General features: G+C 39.1%; 4 protein-coding genes across 5 annotated transcripts in view; 2 read left to right on the plus strand and 2 right to left on the minus strand.

Moving 5' to 3' along the window:
* The first annotated feature begins 19 nt into the window (after positions 1-19).
* Positions 20-1,805, plus strand: LOC105271285 (mitochondrial thiamine pyrophosphate carrier). The gene is made up of 4 exons (XM_011312745.1): positions 20-391; positions 476-628; positions 750-952; positions 1,139-1,805. Exons 1-4 carry the CDS (start codon positions 278-280, stop codon positions 1,590-1,592), a joined length of 924 nt encoding a protein of 307 aa, XP_011311047.1. The 5' UTR covers positions 20-277; the 3' UTR covers positions 1,593-1,805.
* On the minus strand, positions 1,800-3,548 carry LOC105271284 (Transcriptional regulatory protein rtcR). The gene is made up of 4 exons (XM_011312744.1): positions 3,352-3,548; positions 2,785-3,050; positions 2,194-2,675; positions 1,800-2,130 (listed from the first exon to the last, which is right to left on the minus strand). Exons 2-4 carry the CDS (start codon positions 3,004-3,006, stop codon positions 1,821-1,823), a joined length of 1,014 nt encoding a protein of 337 aa, XP_011311046.1. The 5' UTR covers positions 3,007-3,050; positions 3,352-3,548; the 3' UTR covers positions 1,800-1,820.
* A 343-nt stretch (positions 3,549-3,891) lies between these two features.
* LOC105271287 (uncharacterized) lies at positions 3,892-7,683 on the plus strand. 2 transcript variants are annotated; one of them, XM_011312748.1, is made up of 6 exons: positions 3,910-3,956; positions 4,029-4,391; positions 4,646-4,979; positions 5,036-5,265; positions 5,363-5,686; positions 5,750-7,683. In XM_011312748.1, the coding sequence occupies exons 2-6, from the start codon at positions 4,038-4,040 to the stop codon at positions 6,041-6,043; spliced, it is 1,536 nt and encodes a 511-aa protein (XP_011311050.1). In that variant the 5' UTR covers positions 3,910-3,956; positions 4,029-4,037; the 3' UTR covers positions 6,044-7,683. The 2 variants fall into 2 exon arrangements, with proteins under 2 accessions (XP_011311049.1, XP_011311050.1); XM_011312747.1 differs by having other exon boundaries at positions 3,892-4,391.
* Arl4 (ADP ribosylation factor-like 4) overlaps positions 6,477-13,600 on the minus strand; it is a 7,891-nt gene continuing 767 nt past the window's right edge. Inside the window, exons 2-4 of the mRNA XM_011312746.1 lie at positions 9,876-10,171; positions 9,289-9,504; positions 6,477-8,776 (exon numbers count right to left, since the gene is read on the minus strand). Coding sequence (XP_011311048.1) covers positions 8,580-8,776; positions 9,289-9,504; positions 9,876-10,089 — 627 coding nt within the window. The 5' untranslated portion in view covers positions 10,090-10,171 and the 3' untranslated portion in view covers positions 6,477-8,579. The remainder of the gene's footprint in view (positions 8,777-9,288; positions 9,505-9,875; positions 10,172-13,600) is intronic.

The following is a 13,600-nucleotide window of genomic DNA, read 5'->3' on the forward strand; positions in this document are numbered from 1 at the left end:
CGCTCGGGGTCACGTGGTGTCACACGTGGGAGGTCCTGTTTTTTTTCATGTGCACTGGGTGTAGGTTAAGGGATGCTCTACGCCCTCTCCCCCACGTATATTAATTTTTTTCCTATTTTTTTTTGAAAACTTGAGATTGACGTGTGGAAAAATGTAATATTTAATTTTATCAGCTGTTTCTCAGGAATTTCTAGAAGAACATTGCAAAGTCAATGAGAGATGACAATTATCAAGTTAATTCGGGATAATAGGTGGAGTGTTATCAGGAAAATAGATAATGTTAATGAGGAGGAATGAATATAGTAGTGATCATGCTGTTGCTGGAGCTGTCAGTGGATTTATGACTCGACTCACTTGTCAACCCATTGATGTGATCAAAATTCGGTTTCAGGTAGAATTAATTGGAGTTCCTCTTGTCAAATTAAAATGACTTTAACTCCATGAAGTTATGAATTATTTCGGTATATTTTCGCAGCTGCAAGTGGAGCCAATATCCCACGATCATCCGAGCAAATATCGTTCCATCCTCCAGGCAACACGAACCATAATAAAAGAAGAAGGCATTTTTTCCCTGTGGAAGGGCCATGCACCAGCTCAATTATTATCGATTGCCTACGGGACAGCTCAAGTAAACCACGATTTTTCATCGAATTATTTATAAATAATGAAATAATGAAAGAATGAAATTAAATCCATGAGTCGACGAGTTTGAATTTTTTTTCGTATAATTAATGGTCTTATCCTTGTAGTTTTACACATACAACAAAATCATGGAGGTGTCGAGGAATTTTGTGGCCCCTGATCACTGGCAGAATTCCGTGCACTTCGTCGCTGGTGCAACAGCCGGATGTATCGGAACAATTGTTTCTTTTCCATTTGACACAGTGAGAACTAGACTCGTTGCCCAAGCCCATCATCAACCAGTTTACAAGGGATTCACTTCAGTCTACTCGTTAGTATTTCTCCTAAAAATTCCATTAACCCTTTCCTCAAATTATAAAATCATTCAATTATTTCACTTGTCTCTTTATTTCATTTTCTCTCAAATGAAAAAATCAGGTATTTAAACGAATCTTCAGTGACGCGGAATGAATAAAAAATTCTTCAACAAATTTATCAACAAAATAAATTCTTTCAGATTAATTTTAAGAACAGAATCACTGCGTGGATTTTACCGTGGCCTCTCACCGACTCTGATACAGATAGCACCTCACACTGGTCTCCAATTCGTGTTCTACGATCTCCTGACAGATATCTACAAGTCCATCACCGAGGGATCATCAACGACAGTGATAAATTCGCTGATTGCAGGTAGTGTTGCTGGTTTATTATCGAAAACGGCAGTTTATCCACTGGATTTGGCAAGAAAACGCCTGCAGATCCAGGGATTCGAGCACGGCCGAGTAGGATTTGGCAGTTTCTTTAGCTGTCATGGACTCCTCGATTGCCTGATGAAGACAGCAAAGACCGAGGGCCTCAGGGCCCTCTTCAAAGGCCTCCTACCCAGTCAATTGAAAGCTGCAGCCACCACTGCTCTTCACTTCACCTTCTATGAGCAAGCACTCGTACTTTTACAGTATTTACGCGTGTAAATGTTTGAAATACATTTTTACAAGTTAATTTAACAATGATTTTATGAAAGAATCAACAAAATGTGGGTGGACTAGACCAGTGGCAGTTACTGGATGGAAATATTCGAGGATGTGAGAGAAAAATTATAGGGGATCAAATCGATAATTGATAAAAAATATTAAAATAAAATTCAGTGTTATCTCATGATGATTTAGTTGAATCCCCAGACAAAAATCTTCATCTCCAAATTATCCATAGCTAATGGTGTACCCCATGGAGACCATGAGTGTCTCTTTAATGGCAGGATGCAGCTGTCTCTCGATGTACTTCGTCAATGCCTCACTGGCTCCCCTGAGAAACACATCCTCCATCTCCCTGGCTACATTCTCCTTTGACTGCCAGTCAATTGCTCCTCTCTCGTCGTCAACCAGGAATTGATGCTTGATTTCTCCATCGAGATCATCAAAATCCGTGGCACTGACATTGGACCTCTTCCTCCTCCTCATCTCCGGGAGTTTCGTAACCCAAGGATGACTCCTAGTGAGTGACAGATCGTACCTGAAAAAGAGTCACGACTGAAACCGAGAAAAAATATTTATAAGTCACCTGTGGAGGAGGTACCTCGAGTAGGTAAAGCCTGAGGACGTGCTCTCATTGGCAATTTGAATGCTGTCCTCCCTCGATCTTCGTAACTCCTCGGTTCTCGGTTCAGGTGCCTCGTAATGATCATCTGATTGGACAAATGGTGGTTTATCCTGACGTTTTATCTGTCTGTCGACACGACTCACTGGTCTGCACCCGTATGCATAGATCGACGCAAATTTTGGCTCCAGGAAGCTGGACTCGGTGCGAATTCGCATCTGTCCCCGGGTTCGAGCGATGGGACTCGTCATGAAATCGATACCAGCGCGACGAAGACGAAGGGTCATCCTGCAGGACTCACCCATCATCGGTGCATGTTTCTTCTGGGGCACCAGGGATACGAGACCCGATATCGTCAGGTCATTCAGCATTACTCGACTCCGGAGGGAATTATTCGTCGGTTCGAACTGACAGCGTTCCACTCGAGCCCAGGAATTCCCTCTGCTCTCGTCCCGTGGCAACTGTATTTCATTTAATTATTATACCAATTCAATTATTATCATTAAATTAATTGATTCAATTACAATAATGATATTTATTGCTGATAGTGAGTATAAAATAAAATAAAACCTTGACAGCAACTCTGGTAACCGTCATAAGAAGTGGAGCTGATGTCAAGCTCCTCTGATAGATCACCCCAGGATCATCCTGCTCCTGTCGAATCCTCCGGACTCCCTCCTTGGTCATCGAGTCCAGGGCTCTCTCCAATCGATTACCACATCCATCCCAAGTTGACATCGATATCACCACCTGGCACAAACTCAAAAGCACCACAACCACCAGTTTATCCATTCCACCCAACTCCTCAATATCTCACCAGCGACAATTCAGAATCACTGAAAAGTGAGAATAATAAATGGGAGTCAGCGAGGCACATCAGAAAACTGAGTGATTCTTTTTTATTCTTTCCCCCAAGAAGCTCATGCAACCAGAGCATGAACACCTGGTGTGACAATACTTTTCATTAAAAATAATTGCTCAACGATCGTCATCAAACGATCTCCAGATAATATTTGAATTAACAGACACAATTATCTGCTTTATTTTATTTAAATATCTATTTCTCGCCTTCAATTGCACAAGCACTTGTGGTTTGACGAATAATTAAGGATATTGTAATGAGAATTATTAACTAACGTTTGTTTTACGTGTCGTGATGAAACGATGCGAAAATAAACTCCAAGTACCTTTCAACTTGGAAGAGCAAACAACAATGAAAGTGGACGAAGTGAGTTCCTTTCTTTTCACCAGTGAATTATCCAGTGGTGGGATGATTCAGTTGATACATGTGTGTAGAAAGAAGTTGCATTGAGCCAACAGACGAATGAAGGAATCTAGAACACCAGTGGATCTGGGATGGAACCGATCTTTTCCGATTCCCCACCTCGGACATATTTTTTTACGATGCAGTATTCCTATTTGCACTGTCTTTTTTCCTCTCAGGTGTGCGAATACTTGTGTAATATCCTTATTTTCACATCGGCATCGAGATATTTCTTCACCGGACTGGGGAGGCACTGGGCTCAGGGTGTTATATGATCCATTGTTCGGTTTTTATTCAATGGCCCATTTTTTTTTTCGCTATTTTTCATGGATTTTTAGGAGGAATTGTTGCTGATTGTCTGAAGTATGCGCAGGTCAAACACCCGGGGTTGTCAAGTCTCAATGAAACAGGAACATGTCGGCGATGATGATGAAATACTCTCTGGTGAACGGATATCAGGAGATCCACCCGGTTATTGGTTTCAGTTTTTTGGTTTAAATATCGAAATTTATTCGGGAAGTGAAATAAAAATTGATGAACACGTTTTAAGGATTGAAAAATGAGTGATACACCTTGGCTTGTTCCTGGGAATCCCCAACTGTTTGGATTTCATCAATGGACAGAGGCGCGTAGACGGGGAAAAAAATATGACCAGGGTCAACCGAGGAAATCGGTAAGATGTCTCGTGAAGGAAGAGGATTATCAGGCACCTCTTGCCATGACAGACATCGATCCCGGGTATTTTATCGATCTAACTGGGAGACCGATTAGGGAAAAATTCTCAGGAAGACGATATGTCGAGCAGGCGAGACAGGTTCTTCGGGCTAGACTGCTCGCGGGATTTTATCGGGACGACTGCATGAGGATTGACCGACAATTCGCCGAGGAACGACGACGATTCGCCAACATCGAGGTTTCGTTACGATTTTCATTCATTTTTATTCACTTCGACACCTGGAGTCGATTTTCATGCGATATCTCGAGATTCCAGCGAGATTTCGAAATTTTTGTAGATACATTTTTTATGGGGAAAAGTGAGAGCTACGAAAAAGGTTCTTATGGAAATATTGATATCTCCCTTCAGTCTCGAGATATTTATCCTTTTTAGGTGTGCACCAGATATTTTAGTGGGAAGTGATTTTTTTTTTCTGAGGATTGAAATTTCAGAAAAAAAATCGTCAGTACGTGGCGGCATTTGAGGATTACCTCTCGAAGGATCATGAGTCGAGTATGAATATTCTGGCGGAGGCAGATAGAGAGGGAAAAAAAACGAATGCTCTCGTGGGTACACGCGATCAATTATCCAAGGATTATGGGCAGATTCGTCTGGAGGTCTATCAGCTGGAGGAAATGTGGAGATTGGCGAAGGCGTGTTACGATTTTGTCAATAAAATATCCACGAAATCTCGGGGCTCGGTATTATCCGTGGCCATTGCCGAGGGGAAGAATAAAAAATCCCCAAAGATAGAGGACACACGAGATGAATTGATGGGATTGATAGGTGAATTATTTTCCTTCAAAATTTTCTCATTAAAAATTCTGTGCAAAATTTTCCAGAGGGATTCGAACGAGACACCGAACACTTGGGAAGTCCAGAGATTTTATTAACCGATCCCAGAGATTTGAGTAAAGAATTCAGTTCAATGGAGCTTCGAAATTTGGATGCCATGATTCATCTGGAGTCTCTGGCTGGACCTCTCCAGGAGATGGCCTCCAGCATGAGAAGAGCGCAGGAAAATGTCCAGAAGGAAATAGGATATATCGAGGAAAATCTAAAGAACCTCCAGGTATCCGTCGATTGATAATATTTTTTATTCATGAATGAAAATTGTGTGACATGATGAAATAATTAATGAAATGATTAATTTATTGGATCACTCGCAGTCACGTATTGAACAGAGCGAAGAGCGAGCTCATCGACTGGAAAAATACACAGACTATCTTCTCCATCGGGTCTTTCGGGACTTGGTTTGTTCTGATTCTGTTCTCCAGCTGCGTGTTTTCATCGAGGATACTTACGAGAGCTGCATCAATCGAAATGACACGAGCCTAGACAGCTACACGATGATGATAATCATTGAGAAGACGTACGAGCATCTCAACATGACTCTGGATAATCTGCCTCCTGACGTCGTTCGATTGTGCGAGAAGGAGGGATTCACCCAGGAGATGAGGATCCTAAGAGAAGCCCAAGAGGCTGCCAAAAAGGTTTTATCCCTAATAATTGATAAAAAAATAATTACTTCAGGATTATAATTAATTTAATTTCAGTTCGCCCTGATGCATCGTCTTCTCGACGCCCTCCGTCGAATAATGGAGCCAACAGTGAAAAAACCTCGACCAAAACCCCTGCCCAGATCCCATATCACCAGGAGGACTAGATCGTCATCGTCGAGAGTTGTGGGACGAAAGTCTCGGGCACTGGCATTTTTCACGAACAAATGTGAATCCGACATTCACCTTCTGGAGGAATTGAATACCACGGAAATGAGTCCTGAGAATAAACCAGGAGGTGCCGAAATAATTGAAGAAAATTACGCTGACTGTCGGGAAAAAATGTCGTGAGCCTCGCCTACGCTTTCTTCATACCGACAACTTTCTGCAAATAGGAAATATCTCTTTCTCTCTAGTTAACGAGAAAAGCCCAAGTCATTTTGTTTGTCCGGTGTGTACGATGATTTTTCGTGTGAGTTTTTTCAACCGTGATCATTAAAATTGAGGGGAGGGAAAATGATGGGATGGATGCGTGGGCAGCCACGTGAGGAAAAAAGGAAATGGATCGATTCACGTGGGTGGTTTTTTCTCTCCTGACGCTTTGATGGGGAAAAATAAATTTATAGCTCACCGTAAAAGGTAATGCAATCGATTGATTTATTTTTATTTCCGTAATGAAACATTTCTGATGCATTTCACGTCATATTCACTTTCATTGAAAAATCCAGTTCATCTACCCACGATTTAATCTGTAAATAATGAAATGGATAAAATAATGCCAAAACAATTTTTCTCATTAGATTTATTCCTCAAAATTTTTAATCAATTCAAAAATCAACCGTAATGCTACCAATCCTCGTCGTCTCTCAATTGTTCAATGATACATTTAAATAATCTACTGCATAAATATGATCCACTGACGAAACATAAACATCCAATGGAATTTAGTCACTACTTGCACACAATGAATTCTTTGTATTGATCACGTCGACCTCTCGACGCGATAAATAAATTCAGTGATCTCCCTCCAATGAAAAACTCGAGATAAAATATTCGAGACTAATAAAACACAACAAGGGCAAGTACAAGTATACAATTCTCGTAATACATTCTCCGTTTCAATTATTTTCGTTATAAAAAACAACATTAATTTCTTATACGATTCCCTTAACATCTAAGACTCATTTGCTCGAACAAATCTCTCATCGATAATTGTTTATTGAATTCTAATGTGACTTTCAATCGTTGGAGGCTCGATATCTCATCTGTTCAAGCAATTATTCCAATTTTCATTACAAACTCTAAATGTCACGGATTTAACAGTGACGCAGTAGAAATACTTGTATTTACAAAATCTTTATCATTGCCACAATCATTCAATAGTATATTATACGTTTAAAAAAAAATAAAAACAATGTTTGTCAATGTCGACTAGTATCATCACTCTAATTTAGACTCGTGAAATATTTTTTTCAATGAAAAATGTGAAGTCCAGTGAAGATTCGAAGAGTCGTTTGTTTCCGTAAAATTTTGTTCTGAAAAAAAATGCCGAGTATTCTGGAAATATCTCCGAAACTGAGGGAGTAGCGAAATTTTAGTGGAATACTTTTTTGCAGAGTCAATTGAGAGCTACAGAAAAGGTCCTAACGAAATTTTACTACGAGGCCCTCAGTGGACTCCACTGGGCCCCAATTCCGAGTGAAACCCAGAAATCCAATGAAACATAAAACGACTAATGAGCAAAAAATCGAATCCTACAAGAATAATGATAAACTGGTCGATTTTTGGGATCGAGCAAGCGGCAAAACGATATGTATTTTCGAAACAATCAATAATTGACCATCAATTGCCAGCAATGACGTCGAATTTTTTTCAAATTCACCAAAACACTTTCAATAATTTTCCCAAGTCCCTCGCGAACGCATGACACGAATTAATAATAAACACTAGAAAGCTCGTTTGACTTCTCCGTCATCAACAAAAAAAAACAATAGGAATAAACTCTCCGGAAGCACCAGGGTAATCGCAGCAACATTGACACGAGCACGAGGAAGGGGTTAATAGAAAAACAGTGCAAAATATGTAAGTGAGGCACAAGTACGTAGGATTTGATGGATTAACTCGGTTACAGACGTCAGTCATGATTCGACACAGTCTCTTCTCCATTCTGACCTAAATATGTTGCATCTAAGAGATTACATTGTTTTTTTTTCTCCACTCCCGACTGTTTTCGTCGGAATACGAAGAAATTTTCATTTCCCTCATTTTTTTTTGGGATTAACATTGCGGGAAGTGATAAAACTGGTTGAGTCACTTGTTTTTTGTTATGCAAATACTTCGAGTGGTTTGAGGAGAAAACACGAAGAATTTTTCTTTGATATTTTAATGAATCTCTCCACTTGAGTAATTTTTTTCGTTCACTCCTTCACATTTATTTCTCCAGACATTTCTCGAATTATCAATTTTTCTCTTTAACCCCACGATTTTTTACATCAATGATTTATAATCGCTTTTCACAAGGGATTTATCTTTTTCCCTGATGATCCATAATAAATTCCATAATAAATAGAGAATCGCGGGAATTTAACGATCAGCTTAAAATCCTTGGAGTTTGAACTTCACCAGGAAAACCACCGAAGTTTTATCACTCCCCCACCGTTGGCTCAGACCATTAAAAAATCATCGCTTGACGTGCCATCATCCCCTTGGGTTCGCAGTACCCAATAAAAAAATTAATAGTCCATGCAGCAGTGATTCTTCCAAAATCCAATGCCGCTGAAAAACCTGATTGACGAGTTTGGTGAATGACCAATGCACCAGTACATCTGAATCCTACGATTCGAGGACAGTATCAGAATACGCACGTACAGTCCTCCGAGGCCCGGGCCTACCTCGCCCTCTTTCGATTCAGCTTAGCGAGTTTACGTCGCTTCTGAATCAGCTGATAAAGCGTATCAAGACCCTCATGAAGACCCTCCCCAGTAATGGCACAGGCTGGTTGGACCCTTATACAGGAACTCCCCGGTGAACCCGTCAACTCCAGTACCCCGAGATGTTTTTCCAGTTCGCCAACGTCCTTAGCACCTAAATCAACAAATATAATTACACCCAAAATAATAAATAATAAAAAAATAATTCACAATTCCATCTATTAAATTCCTCATGCTCGGGAAATCCCCGATCCCCTCGATATATCGAACTTCGTTGTGGCGCTATCGGAATCCGATAAAATTTCAAATAGTTAATCGAACTCTCAATTTAATCGGAAACAATTCCATTATCGAGAGGTGGACAGGTACATCCGCAGAAGAGGTCGTCATACAGAAAATCTCTTCACTATCGATTTGATATCGATGACGAATGCCCTCAGGGGTTCAGTGTAATAGAATAACAAAGGCCTCTGTCATACGATCAGTTATAAATTTACGAGGTGTCAGCGATATCACGTCATTTCAGAACGATTCTAGATAAAAACAACTTGTGCTTATCTCTACATTTCATTTTACACCGACTATATTTCATTTCTCTCGCAATCTGTCTATCGAAAACGACGATATACCTCTCTCCCACAAATTAAGATAAAAGCCATTATTTACCTGGCAAGTCTTGTTTATTAGCTAAAATGAGAACAGGTACACCTGCGTTATCGGGACTCCTGGCAGTTCTCGTGAGCTCCATTTTGGCTTCCTCGAGTCTTTCGGTGTCACAAGAGTCAACCACAAAAATAATACCATCAGTACACCTCGTGTAGCTCTTCCAAAGTGGTCGCAGCTTCTCCTGACCTCCCACGTCCCAAACGAGAAAATTAACACCTGCAGCAAACATTGTTCTTTCTCACGTTCCATTCTACCATTTTTCCTCCACTCCAATATTGCACACCAATCACTAATGATTACAGATATAAGTGAACAACAAATTTATAGTACTGCAATGACTATTACAATGACATTACAATTATTATAAAAAATCCCGAGTGATTTTTCGCTTCACATTCCCGAAAATTCCCGCTTTTCAATAAAAAATTTATAATAAATTCACGAGTTTTCAATAAAATCAGTGATTTTTGGGATTATAATTGGATTATCAAATGGTATTGCATCGGTTTGATGGAGTAATCATTAATTATCATGGAACTATCATGATGGTATCGTGATTAATAAATTATTGAAGAGTATTGGTGTACCTTTCGCCTTTCCAATGCCCCCGCGAATTCTTTCGCAGTTAAATCCAATTGTTGGTACTGTATTCAAGTACTGATCGAACTTCAATCGATAAAGTGCTGTTGTTTTACCAGCACTGTCTAGACCCAGCATGGCAACATGCAGTGGTGTACCAGATGGTAATGCCTCCAGGATACCACCACCACTCGTTCCTGTTCTACCCATACCAGCACCCATTCCCTCAGCCTCTCAGTCCTCTCTCGCTTACAAAATCACGCATCTAGGATATTCACAGCATTTTGCGTAATCCCTCCAGCATCTGTGAAGAATTCTTTCATTAATGGATCCATTCATGGATTCATGGATCTTCACCTCGTCACTCCTCGATTCATTATTTAATTATTTAATTAATTCATCTCAACATTTTTATTATCAATTATCAAATTTTATTACTCTAATTCCACCCTGGAAATTAATTTAGGGGAGGCAATTATTCCGGAAAAATAAAAAATTTGTAATTTAATATCGCGAGTGTCTTGAGAGCATCTAATTAGGGACTAATGCCATCGTCATTACTGCGGGAGAGTCGAGTCATCAAAAAAATTAAAATCCACACTCGAGGGTCGTATTCTTTAACAGGATGAAATTAGAAATTTAATATTCATTGACGTACTCTAGTTGAGCCACTTTGTGTAACAATTTCGTCGCCATGGTAATTACGTTTGATCATTGAATTTTAATGAATGGGTAACGACCTCTCCAATTCACTCGGAAATATGATTCTGTGGTTTTCAGTGATATCTTCATTGCGGTCTATTTTCCTCGGGTGAGTTTCAACTCGATAGTTTATCTTCCAGTACATTACGTCGGCCATTTCAATGACTAGAGGAATCTCTAGTTTTCACAAAACAAATTGAGAGATAAATATTCCGGATATTCATTGACACCTGGGTAATTACGAAAATCCTCTTGGACGGTCTCCGCTATTCGCGAGTTAAAATTGTAAACTCGAGGTAAAACCTGAATAGACTATCTTGAACTTAAATTGCACGCGTAGTTGATCCCACGAACGCTCTAAATATAGAAAAAAATACGAATTCATTTCAAGTTCGGGTAATCGCATTGCGAAGGATTAATGGAGTACTTGAACTGTTTTTTAAATCCAAGGTTCTCAAATCCGTAACAAGAATTTCTGTGTCAATCGATGGAAATGTGTCCTTTAAGGATCAAGAAATAAATAAATAAATGATTCCTCTCAGATTAAATAAATTCGAATCTCGAATCTCTCGAGACTCCCAACGAGCGATTGCCTTTTTCTCTTTTTTTCAATTAAAAATAAAATAAAAACCTTCGCGATATCCCCGACCAAGTTCTCGGATGATTAACTAAAAGTCCAATAACAAAGTTCTTTGGAAATATGACTCTTCAGATCCTCTTACCCGTCTTTTGTCTTCCGAGAATGGATTAATTTTAAAATCATAATCTTATCAGAAGACACTTCGTCCCGCGGAATTTATAAATTGGATACTACTGAATCACCAAGGGATTATTTAAAAAAAAAATGATTTCCTCTCCCTAGAAAACGAATTGTCACCCATGAATTTGAAATATTGTCGTCAAATTCCATATCTATTGCTTCTCTGAGCCCCAGACATCGTTTATCAAATTTAAAAACCAGTTTAAGCCCCTGCCCAAAAATACCTCACCCCTTAATTCCATAAAAAAAACCCCCAAAAAATTCTTGAGCCGATTGAATCGACTCCTCCCAAGTATTTGCATCTGAAATATCCGGATTTTTAATAATCATGGGGTAATTGGTAATTGTTTAAACAAATAATCCACCGTTAGGACTAAAAAATTGGGGAGAGAATTACGAATTGAGAATATCCCGTCGATTTCACTTCATTCTTCCACGAATACCACGAACTTTTACCGTCCAATCTCTCATCCCACATATCCCTTCCACTTGATCCCAATATATGTATCAATTTATATATATGTATCACTGAAGATGAGCGGCGAGAGATGCCAAGTCAAAAGAGATGAGAGCAATACGAGAATAACCGAGGGCGATGGACAGATGGAAGAAGGGAATAAAGTTATTAACTGTTAATTTTTAAATCCCTTTCTCCTTATAATATTTTAATAAGCGGAGAATTCGGGGAATAAAGAATAAATGAATATTTACGGGTGCAACGAGTGGTGGTATGAAATATGGAATTTACAATTGTTAAATTCCAGTGAAGAGCTGGAGAATTCAAAGAGTGGATCGACATAGACTCAATGAAAAAATTCCCCCACTGTTATTTTCCTCTATTCAAACCGATGATTATCCGGACTCTTTCATTCCGTTTGGGTGAAAAATATATTCTATTTACGTTGAAACCGTTATCCGTAACTATTATATCGTGTTGCAGCAACTCACTCAGCCGTTCTTGTGGTACGTGCCTGTCCTTATTCGCTTTTCATTTCCTACATCGACTCAAGAAAACCCGAGAAAAGACGGTCTCAGTAGGTGAACCATAAGGCCCAAAGCCCCACCTCAAACCTGAGACCTAGAACCCGAAATTGACCTGAAAAACCTCCCACTCACATGAATTTCATTCCATTTCACTCCTTCAAATACTCCCACTCGAAAAATGTGAAAATATCTCTGAATCCAGGGGAGCTACCAAAATTTTTATAATTACCTTTTTCATAGAGTCCGATGAGGGCTATAAAAAAGGTATCAATGAAAATTTCGATATCTCTGTCGCATTTCGAGATATTGCCGAAGAGATGATCGAATTTTTATTCTTCATTTCGGAATCGAATGAAAAATTCAGGTACCAGTGAATTGTGATGAATTTTTATTTCGCAAGGATATGGTTCAGGCTCTGGGAGCCACCGAAATAATGTGACGAAATTTTAGGATCAATAATAATAATAGCTGGAATAATTTTTATTTTTACTCGTGATCGGTTTCCTATCGACTCAGCGGAAAACGCATGCGCTGGAAACCGCTGTTTCCACGGGCTCTCACGTACCACCCAAAATCATAGAAAAAAAAAAAGGGGTTTCGGAGGCTGTTGCACACTGCGTCTTTTCAGCATCATCTCCACCAGTTTTTCCCCTCATTCTCTCCATCTATTTTTGCTCCTTTGCACAACCCGAGGGTCCGACTCCGCTCTCTCCACACGTTCATACGTTCGTTGTAAATCAATCATTTAAAAAGCCAATGCCCAATGAGATTTTTTCAAAAAGGACTTATCATCGAGTCTCCTTGTTCTTCTTTTGAAAATTCCTGAGAAATCCTCAGTCAAGCTGACGTGAAAAAATGGCGTTTCATCATTTTTCAATGACTCAATAATTTTTAATCACGCGTTTCTCCTCATTAATTTTTTGACTTCACGATTTTTAGGGGTGAGATCGCCCCGTCAGATTAATAAATAAATTACATTATATAAGCGCAATTGAACTATATATTATAAATATTCTCCCAGAGCTGTCGCCGAACTAAATAAAGAACGTGGAAGTCACTTATCTATAATACCTCATAAATATTTTATTGAACTACTGAATTTTATGTCGCGATTTAAATTTAACAAATCATTCCAAATGTACAATAAAATAACTCATAGAGATACCATTCAAATTTATATAATAAATTTTCCCAATATTTCTGTTTTTTTTTAAATATGAATGAGGGAGTTTATAATTTCGTAGAGTGCTTTATTGTTTATAAATAATAATAAACAAAAAAATCGCG

Source organism: Fopius arisanus, unplaced genomic scaffold, assembly GCF_000806365.1.
Source record: "Fopius arisanus strain USDA-PBARC FA_bdor unplaced genomic scaffold, ASM80636v1 scaffold00106, whole genome shotgun sequence".
NCBI lineage: Eukaryota > Metazoa > Arthropoda > Insecta > Hymenoptera > Braconidae > Fopius > Fopius arisanus.

What these genes read in the sequence shown, in the direction of transcription:
- LOC105271285 (XM_011312745.1), top strand. Translation starts at nt 278, where the DNA reads ATGTTAATGAGGAGGAATGAATATAGTAGTGATCATGCTGTTGCTGGA. An exon ending in TGATCAAAATTCGGTTTCAG is followed by an intron (nt 392 to 475) that starts GTAGAATTAATT and finishes ATATTTTCGCAG; the next exon opens with CTGCAAGTGGAGCCAATATC. An exon ending in TTGCCTACGGGACAGCTCAA is followed by an intron (nt 629 to 749) that starts GTAAACCACGAT and finishes TTATCCTTGTAG; the next exon opens with TTTTACACATACAACAAAAT.
- LOC105271287 (XM_011312747.1), top strand. Translation starts at nt 4,038, where the DNA reads ATGAGTGATACACCTTGGCTTGTTCCTGGGAATCCCCAACTGTTTGGA. An exon ending in GACGATTCGCCAACATCGAG is followed by an intron (nt 4,392 to 4,645) that starts GTTTCGTTACGA and finishes TTGAAATTTCAG; the next exon opens with AAAAAAAATCGTCAGTACGT. An exon ending in CCCAAGAGGCTGCCAAAAAG is followed by an intron (nt 5,687 to 5,749) that starts GTTTTATCCCTA and finishes ATTTAATTTCAG; the next exon opens with TTCGCCCTGATGCATCGTCT.
- LOC105271284 (XM_011312744.1), bottom strand. Translation starts at nt 3,006, where the DNA reads ATGGATAAACTGGTGGTTGTGGTGCTTTTGAGTTTGTGCCAGGTGGTG. An exon ending in TTACCAGAGTTGCTGTCAAG is followed by an intron (nt 2,676 to 2,784) that starts GTTTTATTTTAT and finishes AATGAAATACAG; the next exon opens with TTGCCACGGGACGAGAGCAG. An exon ending in TCAGGCTTTACCTACTCGAG is followed by an intron (nt 2,131 to 2,193) that starts GTACCTCCTCCA and finishes ACTCTTTTTCAG; the next exon opens with GTACGATCTGTCACTCACTA.